At 42.8% G+C, this 27249-nt stretch overlaps 1 protein-coding gene across 5 annotated transcripts in view; it reads right to left on the reverse strand.

Annotated features, from left to right (window-relative positions):
* Window positions 1-27249, reverse strand: part of efnb1 (ephrin-B1) — a 96681-nt gene that overhangs the window by 62159 nt on the left and 7273 nt on the right. For 2 of the 5 annotated variants that reach the window (XM_008419612.3, XM_081611770.1), the window contains exon 2: window positions 19566-19671. In XM_008419612.3, coding sequence (XP_008417834.1) covers window positions 19566-19633 — 68 coding nt within the window. In that variant the 5' untranslated portion in view covers window positions 19634-19671. Of the gene's footprint in view, window positions 1-13705; window positions 15097-15407; window positions 15646-19504; window positions 19672-27249 lie in introns of those variants that run through there. The other 3 variants (XM_081611769.1, XM_008419613.2, XM_008419606.3) reach the window with 3 other exon arrangements.

Here is a 27249-nt window from a genome sequence, read left to right on the forward strand (position 1 = left end):
CCATTACGAGGGTTATCCGATCGTTATTACAGCCATCTGTAAACACACACTCAAACCATAATCGGCACAAGCAAACCACAGCTGACTCCTGAGTTGTTGCACAACACGCATCCACAATAACTTCTGCTTCCGTGAGTGTGTGTGCATATGGGTGTGTGTGTGTGTATGGACGTCCCAGCTGCTGCCCTCGTCACCATTGCCACTTTTGGTCCAACACGTTTACATCGGCTCACTTCGCTGACACTGATGCCATCCTGGCGTTGCCACCAAATGGTGAGGCCTTTTTTTTTTCTTTTTTTTTTGCAAGGCTCAATCCGTGCAATGCCACTGCAATCTCCCGGCCGGAGCAGCTCACACCCTTCAAAGGCTCATCACAGGACGCAGATCTAATGCGGAGAGATGGCGGGTTAAAGCCTCAGCTAGGCACGCTGCTTTGAAGAGACTGCCCACCCCCCCAAACCCCTCCAGTAGGAGCCAAATCATTTCCCTTCCATTGTGGGAGAGGCGCACTAGCAGCTCCATTTGATGGCAAGAATCGTGCCACTGCATTCCAGGACAGGAAAAAAGCAAAAATGAATGAGAGTCAACCCCGGATGTGAAAAAAAAAAAAAGAAAAAAAGGGGGCTCTTCTCCATGATAAATACGTTCATGTATATTTGAAATCTGAATCAGCCCTGCATAATGCACAGGCAGGGCTCAGACTTGAGATTCTTGACAGGCAAGAGGTGCTACAATCAGGGGTGTATAAATAAATCAGTAAAACGCAGCAAACAGAGCTCCTCAAGAGCGGGGACGCCTGGCCTGTGCTCGGCGAGCAGAAGGAAACGGATTCGCTGAGGTTTGTCTGCAAAGAAAGGCTTTCATCTTTGCAGACAGGAGAAGGAGAAGAGAGGAGTGATGTGTTGGAGGTTCGGGCCTGTCATGTTTCACAGTGGGGGGACTTGAAAGACAGATGAGAATAGCTAAAAGCAGTTGAAGTTTTTCAGCGCGCGGGTGAAAGCTGGAGATGAGATAGGAGAACGTGGAAGGAGCACCGCACATTACGATTAGCGGGCTAAAACATCACAGAGCGACAGATTACACTGCAGGGACCGGAGAGGAAGAAACCCACCCTCGGATACTCATTAAATCAAGCCGACGCGGGGCCCTCACTCTTATTCTCTCCATAGTTCATAAAGTGAGCTGAGAAGTACTTTTTTTTTTTTTTCCTTCGGATATTGTGTTTGCTTTAGCAGCCCCCTTTCGCCGCTTTTTCCAATATCGGGGAAGATGAGAGGCTTCCACGGCCGAGCACATCATGTGGGAGAATAAACACGCACCTAATGGGGAACATGTGTGCGAGGGAGATGAAACAGGGGGTTTTGGGGGGAAGGAGGGGAAGGCCTCCCTTCATATGAAAAAGGATGAAATATAGACCTGCGTCTCAGCGAGCTCCGATCCCGGCGGTAGGAACGCGGCGTGAAGGGGAAGCGGCGGACCCCCTGACGGGCTCCTGCACACACAAACCGTCAATGTGGGCCTTTCTGGAGCGGGCTCATGCAGAGGCAAGAGTCTGACAGTGACATCTCCATTCACTCTTGAATTCTTTTTCTCTTCCAAACATGCATGAACACACACACACACACGTATATAGCGCCAGAGGCCATGGGAGGAGGAGCAGCAGTAGGGGCATTTTAAAAAAAAAAAAAAAAAAAAAAACGCCTTTCTCCCTTACCATGGGTCTCTATGGGGTTTAGCATTGCATTATGGGAAGATTAGAATTAGGGGTGCCGTACTATCTGATGTCATTGTTGCTTTTGCATTGTCTGGACGGCTTGTGGAACTGAGACCTGATGGCGAGCAGATTTCTCTCCGGACGTGAAAAAAAAAAAGCTCAGGTTTGCAATTGTGATTGATTACAGGTTCCTATTGTATCTGTCTAATACGTCTATTGGAAGAAGAATCAGTCAGACAATAAAAGACAAAAAAGAAAAAAAAACTCACGGCAAACGCTCCACATATGACTCCATCCATCAAGTCAGCAATCAAAATAATTCAATTAAGAGACTTAAATCCCGCTGGCTTACGAGTCCCTGCTCCAATAGCCCAGAAACAAACTCAATTTGCAGACAATCTATACATGATAGCATTAACTCCACTTTAAAGCTCCAATCTTTTTCTCCCTTCCCCCTCCCCTCACACTTACATGTTCCAAATATCAGGGGAAATTCAAAGGAAATAGCAAAGTTATGTTGTTTACTTAGAGACGGGACGACTTGGAAGACATTAAATAAACAAGAGCAACTTCAGATGCATAATGGAATTCCAGACGGGCTGTCCAGACGACTAAGCTAATTTGCAAGTTGTTCGAAACACAAGAAACTTTGCAAATGGTTTTTTATAGCTCTGGTAAATGGCCATACATCAGAGTTGCAGGATTGTGGACATAAGACGGGGGGGCGGGAGGGTAGGGAGGTTGCTGAATATGTGTGTAATTGTCTCCCTCCCCCCCACCAACCCTCACTCACCCGTTTCCGAGGTGTGAAAGGGAATGCGGGGTTTGCGCCGGGACATCCCAGGGAGAGGCGATTGAAGCGTCAGTCACAGCTGCCACACGGGGCCCCGGCGCGGACCAAATCCCAGGCCCGGGCCTTTGCGGGGCGGAGTGGCCGTGGACCGGGCCTGGGAGCAGCGGGAGTCCCACAGGGCCTTTTATTCTGGCTTCTCTCAGCAGCACAAGGGGGGACCAGGATCACGCTGGGAGTTTGCTTAGAAAAGGCTGAGCTAAGGCTTGGCAGAATGGGTTAAAAAAGGCATGAATTTGCACATGCACACACACACACACACACACACACACACACACACGTATATATACCCTCACAAGCTGAAATGCTTTTCTTTGGGACTGTCTGTCTTGCCTTTGGGCATGGTGGGAAATAAGTGCAGTTTGGAGGGGGAAAAAAGAAAAAACAAAACTTCCAGTTAGCATCAGAAAATTTGGGACACACACACACACACTTGCGGAGACCGGAGCGAACAGACAGAGAACAAGAAAGTATTACCCGAGCGCCACGAGAAACATTCTATTATGGAGAAATGGATGATTTATATTTCATGCCTTGGAAGTCTAACAGTGGCAAAGACTCGAGGATTATACGCTGTGCCATTTCCACACTCTCCCTAATAGTCTCCATGTCCTGGCTCTGTATGCCATAGATGGATTATGATGCTTTATAATTAACGTGGGGGAAGTGGGGAGAGGGGAGGAGGGGTCCCTTGCAGACCGCCCATCTGCCATGCTGACACACTTACTGGGGGCATCCCTTGGGAAGAGCTGGCTGCTGCCACACTATTCCATTACTTTATCATTCTATCATTCTATTATCCTACCACTCGATTCAATTACCCCGTCACTCCATTAGTGTACTCATAACACTGAACAAAGGGCTCCATGATGATCATTAATGATATGTTCAGAGCTGCTTTGGTGTGGTCATACTTCATCCAGGCTCTTCTTGGAAAGAAAGAAAAAAATATCATTCATTGTGTAAGTAAGGCACACTTTGGTTTTAATTAGAAAGCCACAGGTAAAAAAAAAGGAATATGTAATGTTACTTAATAATATAACATAATAAAATATAATATGATGATAAAATAAGCTTTTAATTTATTCTTACGTTACCTATGTTTTTGTATAGCAAGTTAGTTAGTTAATAAGTTAGCTAGCTAACTAATTAGCTAGCTAGCTAAGATGGCAAACTAATTAGCTAGCTAGCTAATTAGTTAACTAGCTAATTAGTTGGCTAGTTAGCTTCGTTTTTTTGTTTTTAACTTTTTTTTTATTACTTTCATATCTACAGTTAAAATCAGCTGGTAAATGTCTTCTTAAAGCGATAAAATAGTTTCCTACATTTCTAATAATTCTGAAAATTAAATGTCAAGCCCAATACGTAAGTTTAGTTTTAACTTCTGCAAATATTGACACAAAACAGAAAATATGAATTATTCCGTTTTCATCTTATCCTTCTATTTTTTTAAAGCAGCTATATTAAACAGAGCTGTAAATTTTCACGTCTGCGTCGTGATTTATATTCCCACCTCAATGCTTTCTCCAATTTTATTTGTTAATAAACATGCACTTCCTGCCCCGTCCCACACATCTTTTTGCCATTAGTTGTTGGAATCCGTCAGTCCTTCCCACAAAGTCCTGGCACACTTAATTCAAACCTTTCCATGAAAGTCTTTGGAGTGCCACAAACTGGAGGGAAACAGATCCCAGGTTGCTTGTATACCAGTGACAACTCCTGACGTCTTGAAAGTTGCTGCAGTGCAGCTGGCCTTTAAAGTGGCCTGCCCGCTGTTTGGGACTGGCATCTGAGGAGGCCTGCCTCCTCCGCACACAGAGGGGTTCTGTGAGAAAGAGTTAAGTCTCCGAGGTCAGACTGGAGGAGGAGGTTACGAGTTCCCCGAGTCTGAGCTGTCGGGGTAATGGTTTTAGAGATGGCTGTCACACAGATCCGTTCCACTGTCCAACGCCACCGCTGATCTCCACCAATCCCGGTCTGCTCGCTTTTCAGTCGCTCAACTTCTCCCTGCCTGTCCTCCTTTCTTCTTTTCTCCCTCTCTGTCTCCCTCGCGCTGACACATGGAAGTAATCTAGGAGTTCCATGCTGGACTGAAAGGATGTGTGGTTGAGCCCAAGGCTGAGTTTCAACGCTCTACATTAGCTTCCTTTCCTCTTCGTTTTAATCCCCTTATTATGAACCGGTCTTATGTAAAAGACCTAAGACGGCAAACAAAAGGCAGACTTTGCCCATTCAACTTTTTTTTTCCTCCACTTCCTGTAACTCTGCATCCTTGATTTTTTTTTTTTCCTTTTCTTTTTTTTTTCTCGATTCAGCTAAATGCGCAGCCGAAGCGGCTAGGCAGGCAGCAGAAATCCCAAGGGAAGGTTTCCAGCCCTAGTGGCTGTCTCTCTCTGCTTGGCAGAGCCGGAGACGATGGGAACCTCCTGGCCGCTGCCAGCCGGGGCCCTCCGTCTAATAAAGCCGGGTCGCTAACTGCCTGCAAGTCGGCCACCGTTCAGCCACTCCACACTCATCCACCACTCAGGCCCTCAACACTTTCACAGGGGCACACTGGCACGCTCCTAGCACTTCCTTAATGCTCCGCTGTGGCTGGACGAAGAACAATGGGACAACCGCACACACTTAAAGCACTCACTCACTTCTATATGCTCAAACTTGCCCTTTCACACGAGCCAACAATTGCCGTGTGAAGAGCGAAACTAAGGCGAAAGCTCAACAATTTTCATGTTTATGTGCAATTTATTTAACATCCAATTAAACTTGCAGCAAACTGCAGAAGACGGAGACCGCAAATCCAATAATGTGCAACTGTTTTGGCACTCCTCCGTCGTAAATTAATGCAGATTTCACTCTTAAAGAATTGCGGCTGTGTAATAAGCTTGGCATCGCACTGTTTGTCATAGCTTTGGGTGACTCACCACGCACACAGGCTAATCTCATGAACTGTCACGCCTTAATGAGAGAGTACAGTGAGGTAATTCTAAAGACACTCAGAGTTTGGACAGCCAGAGTGTTTGTTCAAGGGCCACAATATATAATCATTTATCAGCGACAAAGTGACATGATTAGGGCTGGGCAATGTAAGGATAAACTATGCGGAAATATTATTTTTGTAAACAGTGATTTTTTTTGTGTGTGTGTGATCTTTACATCATTCCACCCACTGACAGCTTGGGTATTGCAACAATAGCTCTACTGGGATTACTTAGGCTTCGCTGACTTTGTAATAAATTGGTTGTTAAACAACTAAACTGGAAGGATCCGGCATGTGCTTAAAGAGAACTCAAGTATGAAGTTTTCGAGGTAAAGTTGTTTCTTTTCTCAAGGGTCAATTTCAGAACCAATTTCCTGTTTTTTCTAGTATAAAAATACTCTTCGCATATATCCAGAACCATCTACAGTTCACTTCTGTGTAGATGATAGATGTATTTGTACACTGGAAAATTTGTAAGTCTCTTTAAGACTAGCTAAAATTGCTACATAATGTTAAAAAGACGCATTGGGTATGTCTAGATTCAGGTAAAATTAACACCAAATGTGAAATGACTCTCCAGATAAGCCAGAGTTCACATCTTCACATCTTTGCAGACAACAGTTATTTATAGACTTGTATCCTCTTTACGCAACGTCCAAGTTTTTCAATCAAGATAAAGTACTGACTCAAAGTCACAGGAATGACCTGGATAAATCTAGATTCAGCTTTGGTTTACTTCCATGCAGATGACACAGAGATGAGCTTTACACTTTTTTTTTTTTACTTCTTAGGCCAAGTAAATTTTTATTATTTTTTTTTTTGCAATTATAGATCCAGATATTGCTCACTTCTATGCAGATGACACAAATATGAACACGACAACATCATGAAATACTGAGCAAGTTCTTTAGGCAAGATTGGTACTTCAACTGATTTTAAAATAACTTTTAAGAAATTAAGAAGAACTATTTTTTCAAACACATGCACCTTATAAATGGAATAATCTTCAGAACATACTTAATTTGTATTTATTAATTTCACTGGGTAATGTAAAATATTTAGAAACAATTTTAATAGAATAGTATCAAAAATATACATTTTACAATTTTGTTCTGTTTTTTGTCTTGTGTATTTCTTTAGTCTTTAGTCTTTTATTTTCCCAATCTATTTCCACATACATAACTTTTGTTGGCAAAAAAGACATATCTCAAATAAGTGCTGGTATTATATTGTCATTGTATAATACCAGCTGCATGATATCATTTAATCAAAAAGTTAAAATGAAAAATATGACATGTTCTAGCGGTTTGTATTTAAAACAGGAAAGCAACAATTGCTCCTACCTACGGTAAAATACTGTGTTGCTTCTTGTGGTTATGATGATGCTTTCTCTGCTATACTTTGTATTTATTGTTTAAATTTGAATCGTTGAGTTCTTAATGATTAGAAATATGTTGAAATTGTCAAATTTGTCATTCTAGAAGATTTGGGATAAGTGTGGTAGCCAGCTGACTGACAGTGTGCAGCAACAAAAGGGGTAGCTACTTTATGTCAAATGCAGAACACTCAAATTACTCTGGCATCTCGTTAAGAACAACATTGAACTACAGGAACGACAGAAAGTTTCAGAAGTTTTGAAATTGTCTAACTTTTTGCAACACCGGTAATGAGCTTGTGTCAAACCTCGACGAGACATTCCAGGTCGAATTAGAAAGTACCTCAAAGTATGTGAGAAGAACCGCGTCGTGAAAACGGGAACGTTTCATCAGTGCTGCAGATATTAATAGACCGAAATGAACTTGAGTCCTTACGTCCAACTGAAAGAACAATCCTGACAGAGCACGCCACATTTTTCCACATGATTCATTGCATTTAGGTGTTCTAGCTGTAATACGTCCCGAAAGAATAACAACTGCAACTGTGGTGAGTCATGAGAACCATTAGAGAGAAAAAAAAAAATCATACAAGCATGAAAGATAACCCCCACCTCTATTCCCCCCACCCACAGAAAAAAAAAATTTAAAATCAGCTGCCAATCCCACTCGACCCATTTCTGGGGAATGCAGCTTGGTTTCATGTGCACCACTGCTTGAATATAAAGAAATGAATGCATCAGCGACACACAAAAAACAGAATGATCAGCTTTCAGCGACCAGGCAGCCAAAACCACCAGTGGATAAAGTGAGTCCATCTGGTTGGAACCGAGAAAAAAAAAACGAAAAAAAAAAAAAAAAACATGCTGAATGAAAATGCTGCATTCCCCCCCTCTCCACTAAAATAACCCTAACACACACACACACACACACCCGGCACCCAGTGCTTTTCTGAGGGGCCAGGTGCCTCGTGTAGATAAACCAAATGAAGAATCTGTCGTTACACACCGCTGAAACAACAGTCACGTCGGCGGCGCAGGAGCGCAACACACACGAGGAGGGCAAACGCAGCTGTCCTCCCTTCCACCGAGACACAGGGCGCATTTACAGGGCCGAGGGCCAGTTGCTTTGCCGAGGTATTTCTTATTGGTCGGAGCGTCCCTGCTCCTCTCTGACTGGGGCTCGGGCTCTAAGTCCTCTCTGTGTGTAATGAGATCTCTATCAGAGGGGAAACATGATAGGAGTCTGAAGGAGGGTTGGGTAGAGGGGTGAGTGGGGGGGGAGGGCCACTCTGGGAGGCAGAGACAGGGAAGGTGAGTTTCGGCAAGAAGGAATCAGGGAGGGAAAAATGGAGTGCAGCGTCACCCCGGAAAAAAAAAAAAAATCCTGTTTTTCCATCCAGTCCCCAAAGTTTCGTCTCGGCTTTCTCGCTCAACAGGTTGCGTCGGTTTCTCGCTTTCCTACTGTTGTTTCAAGACCTGCTGCTGAAATCAGTGCTACAATAAAATGTTGTCACCAAAGAAACCTTTAAATATTTGCTTTAGACAACAAAGATAAGGCAGAAACTCATTCTGTTTTTATGCAAGAATAATGTCATAATGATAGCAATTATTCTATTTACGGGAAGGAAAAAACTAACAACGAAACAAAACTAACAGAGACTAATTATAGCTGAACTGCTCCAGAGCAGAACCAACAGTAAACTTGCAGCCACATCACCCCAGAAATGACACAATATTATTTTTTCTGGTCTGGGGGAGAAAAAAAAAAAAGTAAACGGGGCTTAATAAATATCAGAGCACTAATCAAGTTCAGCTTAATCTCCAAACCACTGGAGCAAAAGTTAAAAAAAAAATTTAAAAAAAAAAGCAACTGATGCAAAAGCACCAGATGAGGTCAACAGCAAACACACACACAGCGCAGAAGAGGAAGAAACCCACACCAAAACACATCCGTCTACTCGCTACTTTTCGTTCCTCTGCGGGGCCTCGAAACTGAAAAGTGCCTGCAAGCCGTTCCCGGGTTTTACAGAGGTGTGAGGAGGTCAAAGGTTGGAGGAGGTTTCTTTTTGTTAAAAAAAACTGGAGAGGTGTGTCGCCTCCTTGTTCACTGTCTGCTGATCTGCCGCCGACAGGCCGAGGCAGCCGAGGGGTCATGAGGTAAATATTAGCCGAGGAGGGTTAGAGGACTCTGCAGGAGACCCTCTCGGCGACCTTGTCAGATTATTGTTAAATTGGCATCACTGTGACATTCCTGAGGACGCAGAGAGAGAGAGAGAGTCTGTGCGTGTGAATGTGTGTGCGTGTGTGTGTGTTTAGGTCGTCGCTCACAGAGGGCTCCGACCCAAACGGATGGGACGTGATTAGTCATAACAAAGTGACATTTTCTGGGGTAATCCCACTCAGCTAAATGAGAGCTAATCCGATTTGTTCCGATCAAATGTTGGGGGCGCTTCTTTTACCGGCTTGGGAAAGTTGACACATCCAGTCTTCTTCTCGACGCCTGCTTGGCCCCCACCCCTTCCACTCTCCCTACTCCTCTAGTCACTCATCCAAAGTCAAATTAAATATGAAAAAGGTCTCATGCATCCTGCAGCCAAGCAAAAAAAAAAGTCCACAATGTTACTTCTTATTATGTTTTTCTTTCAAGTCAGCAGCGCCACGGCGAAGATATATGTTGCCTGTTCAAGCATGCTGGGGGGAAAATCAATTAAGCAAGCCCCAGTCATTGATAATGCTGCTGCTGCTGAAGCCGGAGTGATTGCATCCTCACATGAAAATCCATAAAGGAGATGCACATGTGAAAAAGAATCTCACACACACACACATATATATATATGTATATATATATATATATATGTATGCACACACCCCAGTGGCCCGAACCTGCTCCTGCTTCCCAATTCTTGGCCTCATAACTCAAGGCCTGCAGGGAAGCGCTGGTATTGTTAGACTGTGCATGCATGTGGCACAGCGCGCATGCAGAGGGGCTAAGTTAATTTATTAGCTGAGGCAGCAGAGCTCCCCAAAGCAGGAACAGGAAGTGAGGCGTCGTAAATCTGGATAAGTCGCCAGATAGCGTGGCGCACTGTACGTTTCTATAGGTGTTCTCCTCCTATTATCACCACAGTGCAACACAAGCAGAGGAGACGGGGGAGTTTGCAGCAGCAAAGCAGGGAAGACTGATGCTGATTGCGGCGCATGTATCCCGCTCCTTTATTGCCTTCTTGCAGCGTCTAGCTGATGGATACGTTTCACAAGGAAAACAGGTTTGTCTTTTTTTGTGTTGTTGTTATTGTAACGTATTCCAAGCAAACACACACACACGCGCGCGCACACACAGAGAGAGAGAGAAAGAGAGAGCAAGATAATTGTCTATTGTTTTCTGAGTGGAGAGCAGCAGGATAATTAGCTTGAGAGAACACTTTGCAGAGTGCATTATTGTTCCACTGTGAACTTTATGAAATATTCAGCCGGCGTTGGGGGATTTTTACAAGGAGCAGAGAGAGAAAGAACAGATGGAGAAATGATCTTCAATATCCTCCTCAAAAGCAGCATGGTAACCTTCGGAGACATTCTCTCCAGGTGACATCATCAATCAATAAATGTCTCCTCTCTTTCTTTTTTTTTTTTATTAAAAGTTTGTGGCAGTGTGTGTCTGTGTGTGTGTGTGTGTGTGTGTGTGTGTGTGTGTGTGTGTGTGTGTGTGTGTGTGTGTGTGTGTTACAGGCATGGACTACCCTGACATTTTCTGTCCTATAATTAGTTTTATTCCAAATACGCAACAATTCAAAAAAAAAAAAGATCAAAACGCTTTGATTTGAAACATAAAAGACAACAATTATTCATGCTGATGCAAATTAAGCATAAAGTCATACTGTTTAATGATTACTTTCATTTAGATGCATAGATTTATGAAAAACAGAAAGAAACACCCACTAAATTATGAGCAGTTTTCAAATAAAAGAGCTTAATGTGTAGAATTTTTCCCCTTTGAGTGATTTTCACAGAGCAGCGGTTCTTCATGTCTGAAGGTCCGGACCTGATTGGATCGGCTCGTGTTGTACACGTCCTTTGCTTTACATTTGACTGCAAACCTACAAAACAACCCAAAACTGCACTATTTTTAAACAACACTTGGTGACCCCAGGCTGCTCCATTTCCTGATAGAAAATTCCAATTTTAAATGAAATTTACTGAACTTAAATTAAGTTAAGCAACTTTTCATGCCTCAACAAATAAAGTGCCTTTTTTTTTGCAGACGATGTAATAATGAGAAAAGAAAAGAAATGAGCCACAAGACACTGTTGCAGCAAGAGTGAAAAATGGCTCCCTCAAAGCTGGCTGAGTAAACCTTGGCCCCAATGAAATCTTTTTTCTTCTTCTCCTCTTTAATTCCAGTTTCATTTTTCCACAAATCACATTTTACTTGTCACGCCATTATTTTCCGTAGTATGATTTTCAGGACCTTTCGTGACTAGAAGTACTTCCAGCGAGTCGAGTCTGTCTGTCTGTCTCCACGGGAGTCTCGTACCTTCCTATTGGCCAGCTGACCGGCAGTAGGTAGCAACAGGTGGGCTCCGTGCTCCTCACTGCCAGACTCTGTCCTCTCATTAAAAGGATTTTTAAACTGCATGCATCCAAACTGGTTTAGCTTCAGGCTCACAATGTAACAGAGTTAAGACTCGTCGTGACCCCAACTTAGCTGAGTATATTCCTAAATCGTTAACATCGCAGCACAAACAGACAATATATTGATTTTTTTTCCAGGTTTTTTTTTTTATCTGCAGATTGGTTAAATGTTAAGAACCTTTCCAAGAGAAGCATCAACACGGGGAAGTCAGGATTGAACCCACAACTTTCTAACTGCAAGATAACAACTCTTCCTACTGAAATCAAGCAGGATAAATATTTTGGATATCAGTTGAATTCCTGAAGCAAACCTTCAGCATTTCTTAAAGCCTCCGTCCGATACAAACTTGTTCCAAGTTGGCGCAAAAAATTTGGCGAACTGCTTCTTTCAACCACTTGGAAATCCCTTGAATTAACGCTGGACGGCTTTTAAAAGGTAAGCAAATTCTACAAATGCAGATTAAAGCTCAACTTATCTGTACAGCGCCAAATTCCACAAAAACGTTACCTTTGTTCGCTTTTCAAGTCACATCCAACTACACAGAATTCAGATCCAAATCCAGTTCACTCCGATGTGATCCAGAGCATGCCGTTAGATTGAGATCAGTTCACAAACGGTCCAGTTCAATCCTAATTGTAGTACGGATCACAAAATACCAATCGGCAAATAAATCGTCTAGGTAACCATCTGAACTCTGACGTTTTATCAAGAAGCGGGAAGAGCGCTGAGGGCCTGGTGCAACAACACAGCGCTTCTGGACACGAGGGAGAACTTCAGCTTATGAGAAAGCTCAAGTTGGAATCGGTGACGTCTTAAAACCTCAATACACCTCAGTACATCTAGTGTGTTATTTATATATATATATATATATATATATATATATATATATATATATATATATACTTGAGTGTGTGTATACGCGCCGCAGCCAAAGTCAAATAAAAGCTGATGGGCCGTAGTCTTGCCATTAGAGCGGTGGCCACACACACACACACATATATATACATACACAGCCCAGTGAACATGGCAGCAATATTCCTACTCGCTGGCTGCACAACGAGCCCCTATGACATCTGACATTTGGGGGATAAATCATGGATTCACTTGAATGACTAAGTTCCAGTTAGAAGCTGGCCAAAGCTACTCTCCGTCTCAACAGTCCCCTGGCCTGCTTTGAGCTCAGATGAAGGTCACATACATTTTTTTTTTTTTTTGCAGTTTACCCTCCCCTCCCGTCTCCCGTTCTCTTTATGAACGCTTTCCAACATCATGCAAAACGCAGGAGTCACATCTAAGTGGGTGATAATTGTTGCCAGAGCATAATGTGCTATCAGAAGTCTGGGCGCTCCGCTCTGCTTCTTTTTGCTGGGAATAATGGGAATTTTAAGGAGGAGGAGGTAAACTCGCCTTTTGCTTTCAGAAATTAAGCCTGGTACCCAGCCAGAGCAATTAAGAAAATTTGATTTATTTTTTTTTTTGTTTTTTTTTTTTTTAACCATTTGCCTCTGATAAATGAATCTCATCTTGGATTTTTTGTTGTGGGGAGTGGAGAACTCCGAGATCTAAAATACGAGGTGGCCCTCTTGTTTGAAGGCTTATAGAGTGGTTGAAAAAAGAAAGTGAAAAATATAAAAGAGAAAGAGAGAGAGAGATGACTACTGCACCTTGACACACTTAGAACAGTTTACATGACTCTCCCCCCACACCCCTCTTTCTAGCAAATAACACCAATTACAAGGCTGTGCGAGGAAATTAAGGATAAACTCCCCAACTTTTGGAGACTGGAGTCTGAAAATAAAAGCTGCATGTAATATTGTTATAAATTACTATAATCAACTATCCATTATTGTGATTAAAGTGAAGGCCTGCGTGCTGGATATTGTTTGAGCTGTGGTTGTTGGTGTTTGGGAAATTCCCCCCACTGTGGAGTAAATATATATAAACACACACCTCCCAGTGTGCAGGACTGGTAATTATAACCAAGCAAATTATGTATTAAAAAAAGAAAAGAAAAAAAATAAAGAAAAAAAATTAAAAAAATAAAAAATATATATATATATATAATTTACAACATTTAGCAGAACCTCGATGCAATTCCCCCCTCATCCCCCCAGCAAATGCAGCTCCCACCCGCGCTTGTACAAGGACTTGGGACTTACTTGGGATTCTGCGAGCTCCAAATTATAGTCTCCAGCGACTTAGCCGAGGGTAGCGCCGACCTGCACATTAGAATAAACATCCAGAGGTAATACTTCCAACATCCGAGCCCCGCCATGCTGAGGGAATTCACGCCGAGGAGAACGAGCCGAGAAGCCGGAGCGACCGGGGCGCTGCGTCGCGCCTGACGAGCCTGAGTGCGCGCTTCGGCCCGTGGGAAGGTGAGCTCGGGATCAGTCGGGAGCATGCGAGGTCGCTGTCAGATACATGTCCCCCTGTCCGACTTCTTCTTCAGATCGTCTTCAGATCTTCCCCTTATCTACCTATCAATATATCTATCAATTATCTCTCTTTCTCTTTCTCTCACTCTCGCTCTCCCCCCTCCGCCACCTACTTCTGCTTGTTTCGTCCTTGACTGATCTGAACCGATGTGTGCGCAGGATGATCTGGAGGAAGAGTGTCCTGTATGACCTGTGGCTGCTTTTCTCTTTAACCCTGTTGGGGAGGAGAGGAAAAAACAAAAAAACCCAAAACAAAACGAAAAAAAGAGAGAAAAACTCCAACGATTCGATCCGGTCGAGCCAATCGGTTAGAAGGTCCCCCGCTGGTGTCCGTACCTGTCGCCCGTTTTTAGCCTACAGATGACCACATTCATCCATCAGTCACAACTCCGCAGCACGCCAGGAATCTTGGAGGTCCTCCTCATTCCAGTGTTATCTTTCACTCCTCCTCCTCCTTTTTCTTTTCTTTTTTTTTTGCTATTCTTCTCCGCAAAGGAATCGGGAGTTTCTATTGTAAATATCCCTCCCGGCTCTCAGCGTGAGAGGATTGCGCTGCGAGCAGTCTCAGTCCGCCTTCCCGGAGCGATATGCCCAGTGCGTAAAAATGCACGCCGCTCTTTGGACCGAAAGTGTAGAGGAGGATGGATCCGACCTGCGTCTGTTGGGGGTCGAGGAGTAGATCTCAATCAGCTCGGCGACATTCCCATCTTTCCGCGTTCATTTTTTTTTTCCTTTCCTTTTCTGTTTTACCCCACCCCCAGAAAAAAAAAAAATCATCTCCTTGAAAACACTCCGGTGAACGCTTGTATGTATGTATGTGTGTGTGGAGTGTGTGTGTGTGTGTGTATATGCAACAGCCCGAGCTCGGCTTGGTAACTCGAGCCGAGCGGAGAGGCGCAGGCAGGCAAAGGCGGGCGGGGACGGCCCACAGCGTGCGTTGTGGCCAATCACGGCGCTCTGTCCGAAGTTGGAAGCAGGAAGCGAAGGCATTTATGGGGACGTGGAGGGTGGACTAGAGAAGGAGGAGGAGGAGGAAAATGGGTTAAGGAATGGTGGCGGTGGTGTGGGAGGGTGTTATTAGGTTGACCCCCCGCTTTTCACCCCCCAACCAGCCGCTTCGGCCGGAACCATCGACCCGAACCAAAACGGACTTTGGAGTTATTCGTCAAACTGAAAGCAGAAGCGAGTTGGGATAGGCAACTGGAGTAAAAAAAAAAAACTTTGGCCCCATTTATACGAGAGAGGAGAACTGATCATAAACGAGCTACTTATGTCATAAACGTCTCAATTATATTGTTTAATGGCGATGATTGTGCTGACCTTGATCATCATCATAATAAAAAAAAGGCAAATGTGTTTATGATTTTTTTTTTTTGGCCCATAAAACGCAACTTTACAGTTTGCAGTGCAGGGGTTACAGTACCTGTTAGTTTGATTGCCTCTTTTCTCCTCTCTGAAGGGAATGATGATTAATGGCCTCTTTGGATCTCTCGCTGTTTGTCCTCTTTGGGGGATAATGAACTGCATGAGAACTTCGTCTCCCAGCGTCAATAGACAATAGGCGGTCGGTAGCCCTGTAGTCACCGAGCCATTCATTCACTGACGAAGAAATGCTTGACACATAATTGATCATGTCCATGTCTTTGCCCCCTTTGTGTGTGCGATTCTTTCTGTTGCCTTGCATTTATGCAAACAATGCCGCCCCCTAACGGTGGCAACAAAAACGCGTCGGGGCTCCCACAGAGAGAGAGAGAGGAGAGAGAAGAGAAGAGAGGCGAAGGGAGGGGTGGGATTTTGTGTAATTGGGAGGAAAACAGACATTTTTAAGAGGTGCTCTATGCTTCCTAAAATTATGCTTTTTTTTTTCTTCTTCCAACATCCTGTTGTCTGCAGACAGCCCATAAATCTTTGTGAGACAATAAGCTCAACACATGCTTCACACTCCATACACTATAATTATCTGAGGGTATTTATATTTGTGTGTTTTTCCCGGTGTGGGAGACCTGTTGGATTCTGTTGTAGATTCAACAACTACCCCGTTACTTCGGGGTAGTTGTTGAATCCACAACACAATCGAACAGGTTGCTGGACAGTGTGACATTCCCTGGCCACGGGGATACGCGGTACGGCGCCTTGCCAAAGCAGTTGGATCCCAAACTTCAGTGAATTTCATCGGGGTTTCACCTGACTGACAGCAGCAGACCATTCCGAAGTGAAAGGAAAAGATCTGAAGGACTCTTTTTACCAAGTAAAAACACATAAAAGTGTATTCAGGAACACAGGAAGCGTGGAGAAGAAAATGGATGGAGCCAATGCTGCATTCCAGTTGCCTTGGAAGCTGGAAGCCGAAGTGGGTTTGACGTCAGACCCGAGGTAACAGCTTTCTAATTAAGATGTCAGGATTCCAACATGGTGACGCCCATAAACATTGTTTGCTGTATCTCTTACAAACATCATTTTAGGCTTTACTTTTCATACACAAACATCCCTTTAATTTGCTCCGTTTATTGTTGCAGGCGCTACATGCAACTCTGATTATAGACGCACTCTTACATGTGTGTCTTGTAAAATAAACACGTTTCCACCACATCATCTCGCCAGTGTTGATGGAAGGAACGGCAAAAGCTGAAACGCGAAGTCAACTCTAGTCGGAGTTGCTCCCAGTTTCCCAGTGGAAAATCCGACTTCGGAGGGCAATTCGGTTTATTCTTTTTCGACTGGGAAGTCGGAATTTCCCAACTGGAGTGCAGTGTTAAGTAAATGCCAATAATGGAAGAAAACCTGCTCAAGGCTGCAACAGACTAGAGACTCCTGTGACCAGAACTGCAAAAGAATTGCTTTGATGACATGGCCCAGTCAAAGCAGTGAAATTAATCAAGTTGAACATCTGAGGGCAGATTTGAAAATTTACTGTTTGGTTCATCGATGCTCTCCATCTTAATCTGATTGAGTTTGCAAGAAAAAAAAGGACACTCTAGATGTCTAAAGCCCTAAAGATTTGTAGCTGCAACCACAACAAAAGCTGGCTTTAGATAGCATTGACCTGGACTGAGAGGGGATTACAAATGTATGCCGCAGATTTTCAGATTACATTTATAAAAAAATAAATTGAAAATCTTGTGCCCTTATCCTTGCTCTTAGCAATCTTCTTTTGGTCTTTCACATTATACCCCAAACAACTACAATGGAAGTTAATGGATGAAATTGCCCAGGCGTATTTATATTTTTAGGTTTCACTTGCAGTGGAAACATCCACGGTTGGTGGCGGCGGTGACTGCTGTGTCATGACTGCATCCACAGCAGTGGCAAAACACAGTCCGGTTGCCACAGAGCGAGACGTCCACAGAACGTCTGGGATACCTGATAACTCATCGGCCAATCAGTTAGTCACAGTTGGACACCTGATCTGCCGCAGCCCAATGAAATACCTCCGGTTTTGTGGCTCTGATGTGATGCCACAGCTGCGGCCGAAGCTCCCCAACCGATTGGGACACGACTTCAACAGGGACGGTGATGTACGCGAGTTTCCGTTTGTACCAAACAACAGCTTCGAAGTCCAGAAACAGCTCAGCGGCAGTGTGCAATTTTACAGAGATTTGCCTCGGGAACAAGTGAGAGTAATCTGCAGCAGCAGTGTGGAAGTAGCACCGCGCACATCGAAGAACAAAATACCAGCACAGTCACTTACAAGAGGATATAGCAAGTGACAGATGGACTGTTCATGTATTTTTCAGAGCTGTATACTACAGGCTTTATTGAACAGGGGAAACAACACAGAAGATGTGAGGACAAGGGGCTATTGTCCACACTCAGTCCCATTAGGAAGCTTCTTTCCACCCTTCAGACTCTCTATAGAAGCCGGTGCATTTTCAAAGAGTGAGATCATCATGTTAATTTATCTTTATGCCCCTATAAATAGCCAGTTTGCACTTTAATATCGCTGCTGCCTGAAGAGCGCAGCTGTTTGGGTCCATCGGGGGGCGCGGGGGGGAGGGGAGAAGGTTCACGATGGAAAGTTTTGTGTGTTTCTGTCTAAATGATGAGAGAACATGCCTTCGGACGAGAAATCCAACAGCTAAAACATGCCGACTGTCAGAGGCCAGATGCTAAGCAGACCTGGTGTTTACTGACTTTTTGACCTTTGATTTAGAATTACAGAGTGCAGCTGAGGGTGATTAGAGTGTCACCATTTTGGGCATTATTTTTAATCCAAAGTGCACGGGGTTTGCTCCGTATATTGGATGAATGTTAGCACTGGTGGAAGCGATCATCCTGAGAGGGACATAAATATGCAGAGGCTATTATTATTATTATCATTTTTTCTTTTGTCTTGGCTCAAGGCAAATAGATAAATGGCCATTGAGAGTCACGAACGTCAAAAACCTAACAGTCTTGGCTGAACTCGGCGACGACTGTATCTGCTGCAGATTTTTGGGGCGCTTCATCCAAGACTTGTCAAGTCGCTTCGCTGTAAGCCAAAAAGAAAAAAACAGTGTTCTTTTTCCTCCGTAGAGAACAAGAGAGGCCGGGGGGAGAGGTGACGAGGGGGTTAGGATACACTTGTTTAAACAAGTTAAAGATTAAGATGCGTTAATGATGAACACACTGATGATGATACTGTGATGGGAAATGGTAAATCTTCTCTAGTAACTGTTATCTTAGTCGCTGATGTTTAACTTTTTGGATCCTTTTTTAATTCTCTTTAATGCCCCTCGCTCAAAATGTGAAGAGTCCTAATCACGCTCAGAACTCCATTTTAGACCAAATTAATTTATCCAAAACACTAGTTTTCTCATTCGTCTGTATTGTTCTAATGAGGCCACTGCCTCTTCCAAACAGCCCTAGCCTGAAATGTCCACTTTACCCAAGCTGGTCGCTCTGCAGGGTTAAAAATTGCTCAGAGCAGGCAGCTGCTAAGTCTTTGTTTGTGCATAAATGGTCACTGTGTGAGGATTACACTGAAGAGTTTCAGGATGATAAAGATGAGTTAAAGTAGAAAAGCCAAGAGCTTAGACAAGGGATTGCAATTCACGCTCTGGGCTTAGGGAGTTATTTTCGGCGAGGGCTTTGCAACTCTAAATGTTTTTCATGTTCACAAAAAGCAACGTAATACAAGTGGAGAGGAAATGCGTGATGCGTTTTGTACGTTTTCACAGTGACGACCCTACAAGGAAGAGGGTACAGACACTGTATGGATGGAGGCATAAGAAGCAGTTGATGATTTTTGTACATTTATGGTCACAAACTTCCCCTCCCTATAACTTTGTTTGCAGGGATCATATCCAGAAAGATTTTAAAGAGACATCCAAGTGGGAGGAACTAACAATCTCATAATTTTGAGGAGCTTTCACATCGTTATTATGATGAAGTAACACTTTAGTTTAAGAGTTTCGACACTTGCCAAACCAGGTTTTTGTGCCTTTTTTTTTCATAAGAAATTGGTTTGTTAAAATGTCTTCTTTGATATAAGTCTATCAGCATCCCACATCTCAGGTTGAGATATTTGTTCAACCTACTTACCCAAATCCTTCACATTGCGAGGACATCCCATGTCCGCACAACCCTCTTCAGGTAAACTCACAGATTTTGTCGGATGTAGTTCCGTTCTTGCCTGAAGCTTTCCACAGCCTGGTTGTCTTCAGGTTGCATTATGGATTTTGAGTCAAGCTCACTCTCACTGTGTGACGCTGCAAAAGAAAATTCACTATGTCAGATCTCTAGCAGACATATAAAATCCTGATGAGATACATTGAAGGTGAAGAAAGTCACGATCTTATTTTTTACACCACAAAAAGTGTGAATTTTGTCTCCCTTTGGGTGCCATCACTCTGTCTTGGGTGTAAATTATAAACTAAAATATGACAAGATGCTAAATAAATAAAGTTCTTTAGTAATTGTGGATTTCTACATAGTTTGCCTTCAAAGATCTAGCCTGTCTTGAATCAAGTAGTTTTGATCAATAATTAATAAGATTTTCCAAAGTTTCCAACCACATAATTAGCCAACTTGAACTTTTGCAGAGCCGCCAGTGCACTCCTATGCGGGGCCCCTGCGTTTGCATAAATCGCTTTAGTTCTGTATTTTAGTGCGTTTGTAGAAAAGCTTAGGAACCGTCCAGGTGTAAAATCCTAACAGCTTATTAGACAGAGTCCCTTTCATCACCACCACCTGTTGGTTTTAGCAGCTCAAAATAAGCGAAGCTGAAAATGCTTCAATCGGCAAGATAAAATGGAGCGTTAGTGGAAATCAGCACAGCATCTTGTGTGAAGCTACACAACAGGCTGTGTTCTCGAGTTCATTGCTGATTTTCTCAGTCAAGCTATTTCTATGTTCGTAACGTTACGTTGGCAGAGGCAGAAAGAAGTGCCAGTCTGTCGGGTCACCTGTCCCGTCTCTATTGGTTATCTGTCAAATGAGATCTGAAATAACGCTGCAATGAACAACTTTATTCCCTTGTTTCTTTAGTTAAATCTTTTAAAAATATACTACAGTGTGGCATCAATACCAGATGCTATCTATATGCTTTTTTTGGCCCAACACTGTCTTTTGTGCGACATTCGTCGACTTTCTTAGACTTGTAAGTGCACAATATGTCACTTGTCATGTTACTTGTCATGTTTTAAAAATTGATGTAGATCAAATACACAAAGAACAAAGTATAAACCAAAGTGAACGTTCAGAAAGATGTCCAGTCCACTGCCTTTAGTTTGCTTTAGCATGTTCAGAGATATGAGTCACTGACGTTCAATAAAAATGCAAAAAAGTACATCAGAGATTGCATTTCTTCCACAAATTCATTCAAGTTGGTGTGTGTAAAAAGTTCATGATTATCGTCCACAAATCTGTGATGGAATCTGTCCTTGCATTTACTTTTATCACCTGGTTTGGCAACATAAGAGCAGGAAGCAAAAGCAGGATGAAACAAATAGTGAAAAGGCAAACTTTTCTGAACCAAAGTACCTGATTTAACAAAAACATCTCTAATAAACGGAGCCACACGAAGGTGAATAACCATTTCACTCAATCACCCATTTCATGGCACATTTGAGCTTTTGCCATCTGGAAAGAGATTCAGACAGCCTAAATCAAGGACCAAACAGATGGAAAAACTCTTCTCTTACTCAGGCCGTTATTCAGATTACATCTAAAATGTGACTGGGTTGTCATTTTAGTCAGATCACTTTTTGAAAAGGGATATTTGTGCAGAAATTTTTCCGGCGCTTTATTTTGTGCTTTTGCCAATGTTGTAGAGTGATTGCGCTCATGATTTTCCCCCGACTGCAAGCAAAATTTCCCAACGGAACCAATAGTAAAGTCATTCTGATACTGATGAAGGTTGATTATGATGTGACAGGACAAGGGCTGACAGCTATGTATGGAAGATAAGTGGTGCATAAAGTTCCTCTTGCTTTGTTGGACATCAGCTTTCACAGATGGGATGGTTTCTTAAATTACAGCGAGTCAATTCAAGTATTGGTGCTTAATAAAAAAAACAAGGATGGAGCACGTTCTGGTGTGGATTTGCTACTTGTTGTAACTGGTAACAATACTTAATAACAACAACCCAGTGTGGATTGATAATGTGCCACTTCTTTATCAAGACTCAGAGTGTCTGCGTTCCCATTGACCTTAAAATTGCGCAATTTGACATTTCGAAAATAAATCTGCTTAATGGAAAAGGGGCAACTTTGTAAAAGCTCTTGTTTCTCTATATAAAGTTTTGGCACTGAGACAAGGTTGTTTTACAGCCATATCGAAATAAGTGTTTTACAAAACTGAAATGGAAACACTTCTTTCGTCTCGAATGAGTCAACCAACAACGGGATGTTACTACTGATGGAAATGGCTAAGAAGATGACAGAAAGTAATGTGAGGATGATGTAACAGCAAGTTTTTTGGTGACTTATATAAACAAGCGTATTCACATGTGAGTTTAATTGCATTTCTTTTTTAATAGAAAAACCCCAAATTCTCAATTGTGGTTTTTCAACAAGGTCTTATGCACATTTGTAGTGGAAACATAGCTACTGATGTGTCACACATTGCCAACAATACTGATCACTATTCCTGCGTTAGTTTTTATGGCATTTCCAATAATGAGCTCAGAATATCCGACTTCTGAATACAAGGAGAATGCGGTTTCACAACAAGATGAGCTGATTGTCACAATCGAGACAAAACAATAAGGCAACTGCAAGAGAGGAACACTGATCCTACAGACACCAGGCTGCTGAGCGGTGAATAACCTGCAGGTGTGACATCTCACAAGGAGTCAACCCCGCTGCTGTGAAAACGGGAAAACAGACTCAACCACCTCAGGATTATAACATCACAAGGCTTCAACAGAAAATGAATAAAAAGCCAAAGTCTAAAACTGAAAAAAAAGGCTTTGAAAGAACTTTAGAAAGCCTGAAAAAGTATTGATCAAAACAACTTTCAAAGATTCCCAGCATGCCTAACTCATTGGGAGCAAAATCTAAGGAAATGAGTCGTTTCAGCCATATTATGTTTGTAATAGAAACCTTCTCAGCCATATATATCCGACAGTTTCACAGACAGAGGGACACTAAAACTAAACTTGCCAGATGTTAGCCTCCCAGAAAAGTACTTAATAATAATATACAGCACTGAAACGGGAAATCCTCTCCATCTGGGTTTGATAACACAGATATTTCAAATTTTTTTGCAAGATCTGCAACTAGCTACCAAAAATATTCCGCAACAAATGTTTAGTTCGCTCAATAGTCTTTCGCCATAACTCCTAAAGCAACACAAGTCTGCTGTGTTCTCAACTTCAAGTCCAAATTGAACCCTGCTGAGGACACGGATGCTTCTCATTTTGATATTAACTCTGAAGCCATGACATCATTATTCCTGGATGAAGCCTCTGTTTGGCGTGTTGTTAGTCCAGCAACCACACAGTGAAAATAAATCACAGCCGAAGTGTTCCGCTCTTGTTCTTAATCTGCTCCTAATGAACTCTGGCCCGTTTCCTTCTGTGATCCTCGGGCCAGGCGCGGTAGGAGCCGCGGTAGGCCGTTACGCCGCCGAGGCCTTTACGGGGGCCTATCGACGGACCGTGGATTCAGGAGTGAGCGGGGACCATCCGGCATGCACGGGGTCAAGTGGTCAGCCATCGTTATCTGAAGAGCGATGGGAGGATCCGGATGCGATCGATACCCGGCAGCCATTAACCACAGAGACGACACAAACCCCACAGAACCGCACAAACAGATGACTCCCGTCCGGCTTCACGGCCGGCAAAATCTCGGGTGAAGGGAAACACGAGGAGCATAAAGACAAACAAGTCAGATCCATTCCAAACACCAGCGCCAGCTGAGGCAGTGGGAAGAGGTGGCTAATGTAAACGGGCTATTTTGGGAAGGGCTGACACTTGAAGGCTGCTGTATGAGCCGTTCATGCTGCTTTTAATTTAACAGCAACATCAGTGAGGCCAAGCACAACAGCCGGGGCATCCGCAGACTTACATTTCCTGTTTGCGGTTGGCTTGATTGCTGCCCAGACGTCTTCCTCCTCTCTCCCTCATCTCTTTTATTCGTCTCAGTCATCATGACTGACAGGAAAGCTCTGATTACAGACAAATAATGGTCTGTGCTAAACAAGTCCTGCCTGATTTAACAACCCAGCCTTCTTCTTCTTCTTCCCTCCTCTTCTCTCTCCCTTTAACGAGAAGAGATGTTTCATGTGGCAGTCCTTGTTGACACATAAACACAGGGGAATGTTGATAAGAATGCTGATTAGTGGAGGAATGAGTTCCTCCTATCTTAAACTGCCACATTATACCATCCCAGCTTATCAGATTAGATTTGATTTTAGGGAGAAATTGTGTTAGTCACTGAAGAATAAGGCAACTCTCTGTGGAAAAGAAAGTCAGAACACGGATAGCGTACATACAGTGCCAGGTAGTTTTCAGCATTTTGTCAAAACTTTAATATCTACTGAGGATTTTCTGTAAACATTGGAAAACGATTTTCAAAATGTCTTTCAAATTAAAATCTGAAAAGTGTGGCATGCATTTGCACTCAGCTGCTTTTACTCTGCTCTCTCCCTAAATGAAAATTAACAAACTACATTCAGAACTCAACTAATAAGTAAACTTCTATGCAATTTATTTTTATTATAGAAGTACGACTTAAGCCTTGGGTCAGGGTTCGGCCATAAACAAGCATCCCAAGCTTTGAACATCTCACAAAGAACTGTTCAATCCATCATCCGAAAATGGAACCTGCCAAGACATAGCTGTCCATCTGGACAGATTTACTGCTCAGGTGGGACATTCTCCCCATCCAACTATTAACTGTGCACTCTTAAAACATAATTTAAGACTGGAAAATATTAAATCAAGATTATTTTTTATTATTATTATTTTTATTCCAAGTTACAAGATGTCCAATTTGCTCCAAGTCACGTAAAGAAGACACGTGAAACAAGGTGCTCTAGTCAGACAAGAACAGAACATTACAAATAAATCTGAGCATATCGTTCGCATTGTGTAGACTTTTGCTCATCGTCTTTTTTTTTGTTGTTGAGGCGTTGCATGTTTAGATAATTGTTCCATCTGGTTGAGGATGCTGTGCAGCTGGAAGGATTTTTGCTCCTGCTTTTATATTTTCTGATGGTTGTTATGATGCATAATCGTGGCAACAAGGTATTTTTACAACTGGAAGCAGCTGATTAGCATCTCAAAAGCTCAAACAGTACCTGAAGTATGGCCCCAATCCCAGTGGATTTGACAGAAGAAGGCTTTATGGATACTGAGCAGGATCAAAGAGCAGAGAAAGAAGAAGTTCAAACCACCTCTTCCACTGATCATTATGGGGGAAACATTGTGTTCATAGCTACGACATCTCTCTGCCCGGCTTTTTAAACTATGGTGCATTCACACCAGCCCTGTTTAGTCGGATTCAACTGAACTCTAGTTTCTTTACCTAGAAAGACCGCTTCGTTTGTGGAGGCGTGAATCCGCAATCGAACTTTAGTTGCAGACCAAAAACGCAAACGCTGGTTCGCCTAAAACGTTTTTAGGTGTCGATTCGGTTGGAGTGAACTCTAGCTCAGCTGCATATGTGAATGCAAGAGGACCGGTGGCCTCCCTAAAAGCAGGAAGAGACTATAGCGCAGGGCATTCTGGGTAAATACAACCTAAACAAACAAACGACTCTAACGCTTGCGGTAGGTAGTAATGGCTGGCAGTGTTTTACCAAAGTCAAAAGAGAAATCCTGCAACCACCAAAATCTGATGCTACTCCATTTTTGTTTTCAATTTGCGAAGAAGGAAGTTGTTGTTCTTCAGAGCTTTTTGTGTCGTTTTTCTCAGTGGTTGCAGCGCCACCACAGGCAAGGAGGCGAACAAGTTTTTTTTTAAAGGATTAGGTTTTTTTGACAATGCAATATGCCGCACCAGATGAAAGTGTAACAAATGTAATTTTGGTGCCCAACTGAACTGAGTTTACTGGACTATCAGGTGTGATAGCACAAAAGAGAAGCAGCAAACGCAAATGAGGTGGAACAGCAGTACTTACCAACAACCGATGGAGTCATTCAGGACATGTTACTGCAGAATGTTGTTTCTGCTGAATGGATACTGAACTATTGAGCCATTAGGATGTCAGGTTATTGTCAGCAACAGTCTTCAGTCAGAGGCTTTTTCTTACTGCCCACAGCATCACCATCCACAAAGACTGTAAAGATGCTATAAGACATCAGTTACACTATTTAATATTTTTAAGTTGAATAAGAACTGAACTGACAGCGATGCGCAATGTTAGTAAGTAAGCAAATTTTTTTCCATATGGCATCTTTCAAAGATAAAAAAAAAACATGTTTCATTGTAAAATTAGACTTTAAAATAAAAACACTGAAACATAAAAGCTTAAAAGCAGAAATAAAACAGCATATAAAAAACCAGTTTGATGATATTAAAAAACTATTTAGCCAGTTAAGAACCTTGCAGAGATCTACAATCTCTTTCTCTGTAGGGACCTAGCAATACCGTTTACAACAAGTGTCATGCATTTGACTTGAACTGACAAGTTTTAAAAGCATCAAAGAATAAATCAAATTTAAAAAACTGCTAATAAAAAAAAATGCCTGTCTTTACAAAACAGCTGCTTTTTAAAAGAATAGACAGAATCAATATAGTACAAAGATGGAAGCAATGCGTCCACAGAGTTGGGTCCACTGCTCTAAAAGATTTAGACTTTGTCAGACCCGATGGGAAGACAGATGAAACTAAATCCAGTTGAATCTTTGAAGAAAGCCTGTAAGAGGCTGCAAAAGACTCAGTCAGACGTAATGTGGAATGATTTAAGTCAAACTATATTGATTTCTAAAAATGGCCCAGTCAAAATTTGGGACTAAAGCTAGGTGAGAATCTGTGGTAAGAGGTTGGCATTGCTGTTCGTAGAACCTCCCCATTCAGTCTCACTGAGATTACGGCCTTTTGCAAAGAAGAATGGGAAAACGTTTCATTCTGGTCGAATTTATGCCATTTTCCTCCCCAGAATGTTGAAAACCATAATTTTCCTTCCAAATTCCACCACATTGTCTCACCCAAAATCCCAATAAAAATACATAGAAGTTTGTGATTGTAAAAGTGTAAAACACAGACTTGTACTTCTGCCGGCCGCTGCATATGTTGTCAACTCACTTTGGTTATTTGTTGGTATTTTGTAGACCTACTGCCTGGAGGCTTAGAAGAAGAGCTAAACGGATAGAGATGATATGCCAAATGTTGGCCTGGAGGTGAGAGGGGGGTTTGTTCTGTCCATCCTAATAGAATTACAAGCCACTGATAGATGAGTTCTTTCTCTGGGGCTGCTTGTCTGTCAAACATTAGGTCACACTCGGCTTCCAGACTCAGAGGGACGGTTCGGTAGAAAGGAGGATGGCGGGGGAGGGGAGGGAGCTCATGGCATGTAGAAGAAAACGTCTGGAGAGGTGCCCCGCTCCCTGCCAAGAAAAGGAGGGCAACAAAAGTGGGAAAAGGGTCTAGAAAGCGAGAGGAAAGGGTGAAAAAGAGAGGGTGGGAGTTGGTGAAAGAGAGCGAAATGAGTGAGGGTGGGGGGTTAAAGAAAGAGAGGAGAGTGAGAAGGGTACAAAAGGGTGCATTTGAATCGGCTCTAATTAAGGCCTGTGTGATGGACAGGACCTGCGGACGTGCCTGCTTTTTCTTTTGCAGCGTGTGTGTGAGTGAGCAGGGAGACGGTGCGATGATGGGAGGGGCCCGGCCCCAAGTAGAGATG

This window comes from Poecilia reticulata, chromosome 10 (genome assembly GCF_904066995.2).
Source record: "Poecilia reticulata chromosome 10, P_reticulata-male-v2, whole genome shotgun sequence".
NCBI lineage: Eukaryota > Metazoa > Chordata > Actinopteri > Cyprinodontiformes > Poeciliidae > Poecilia > Poecilia reticulata.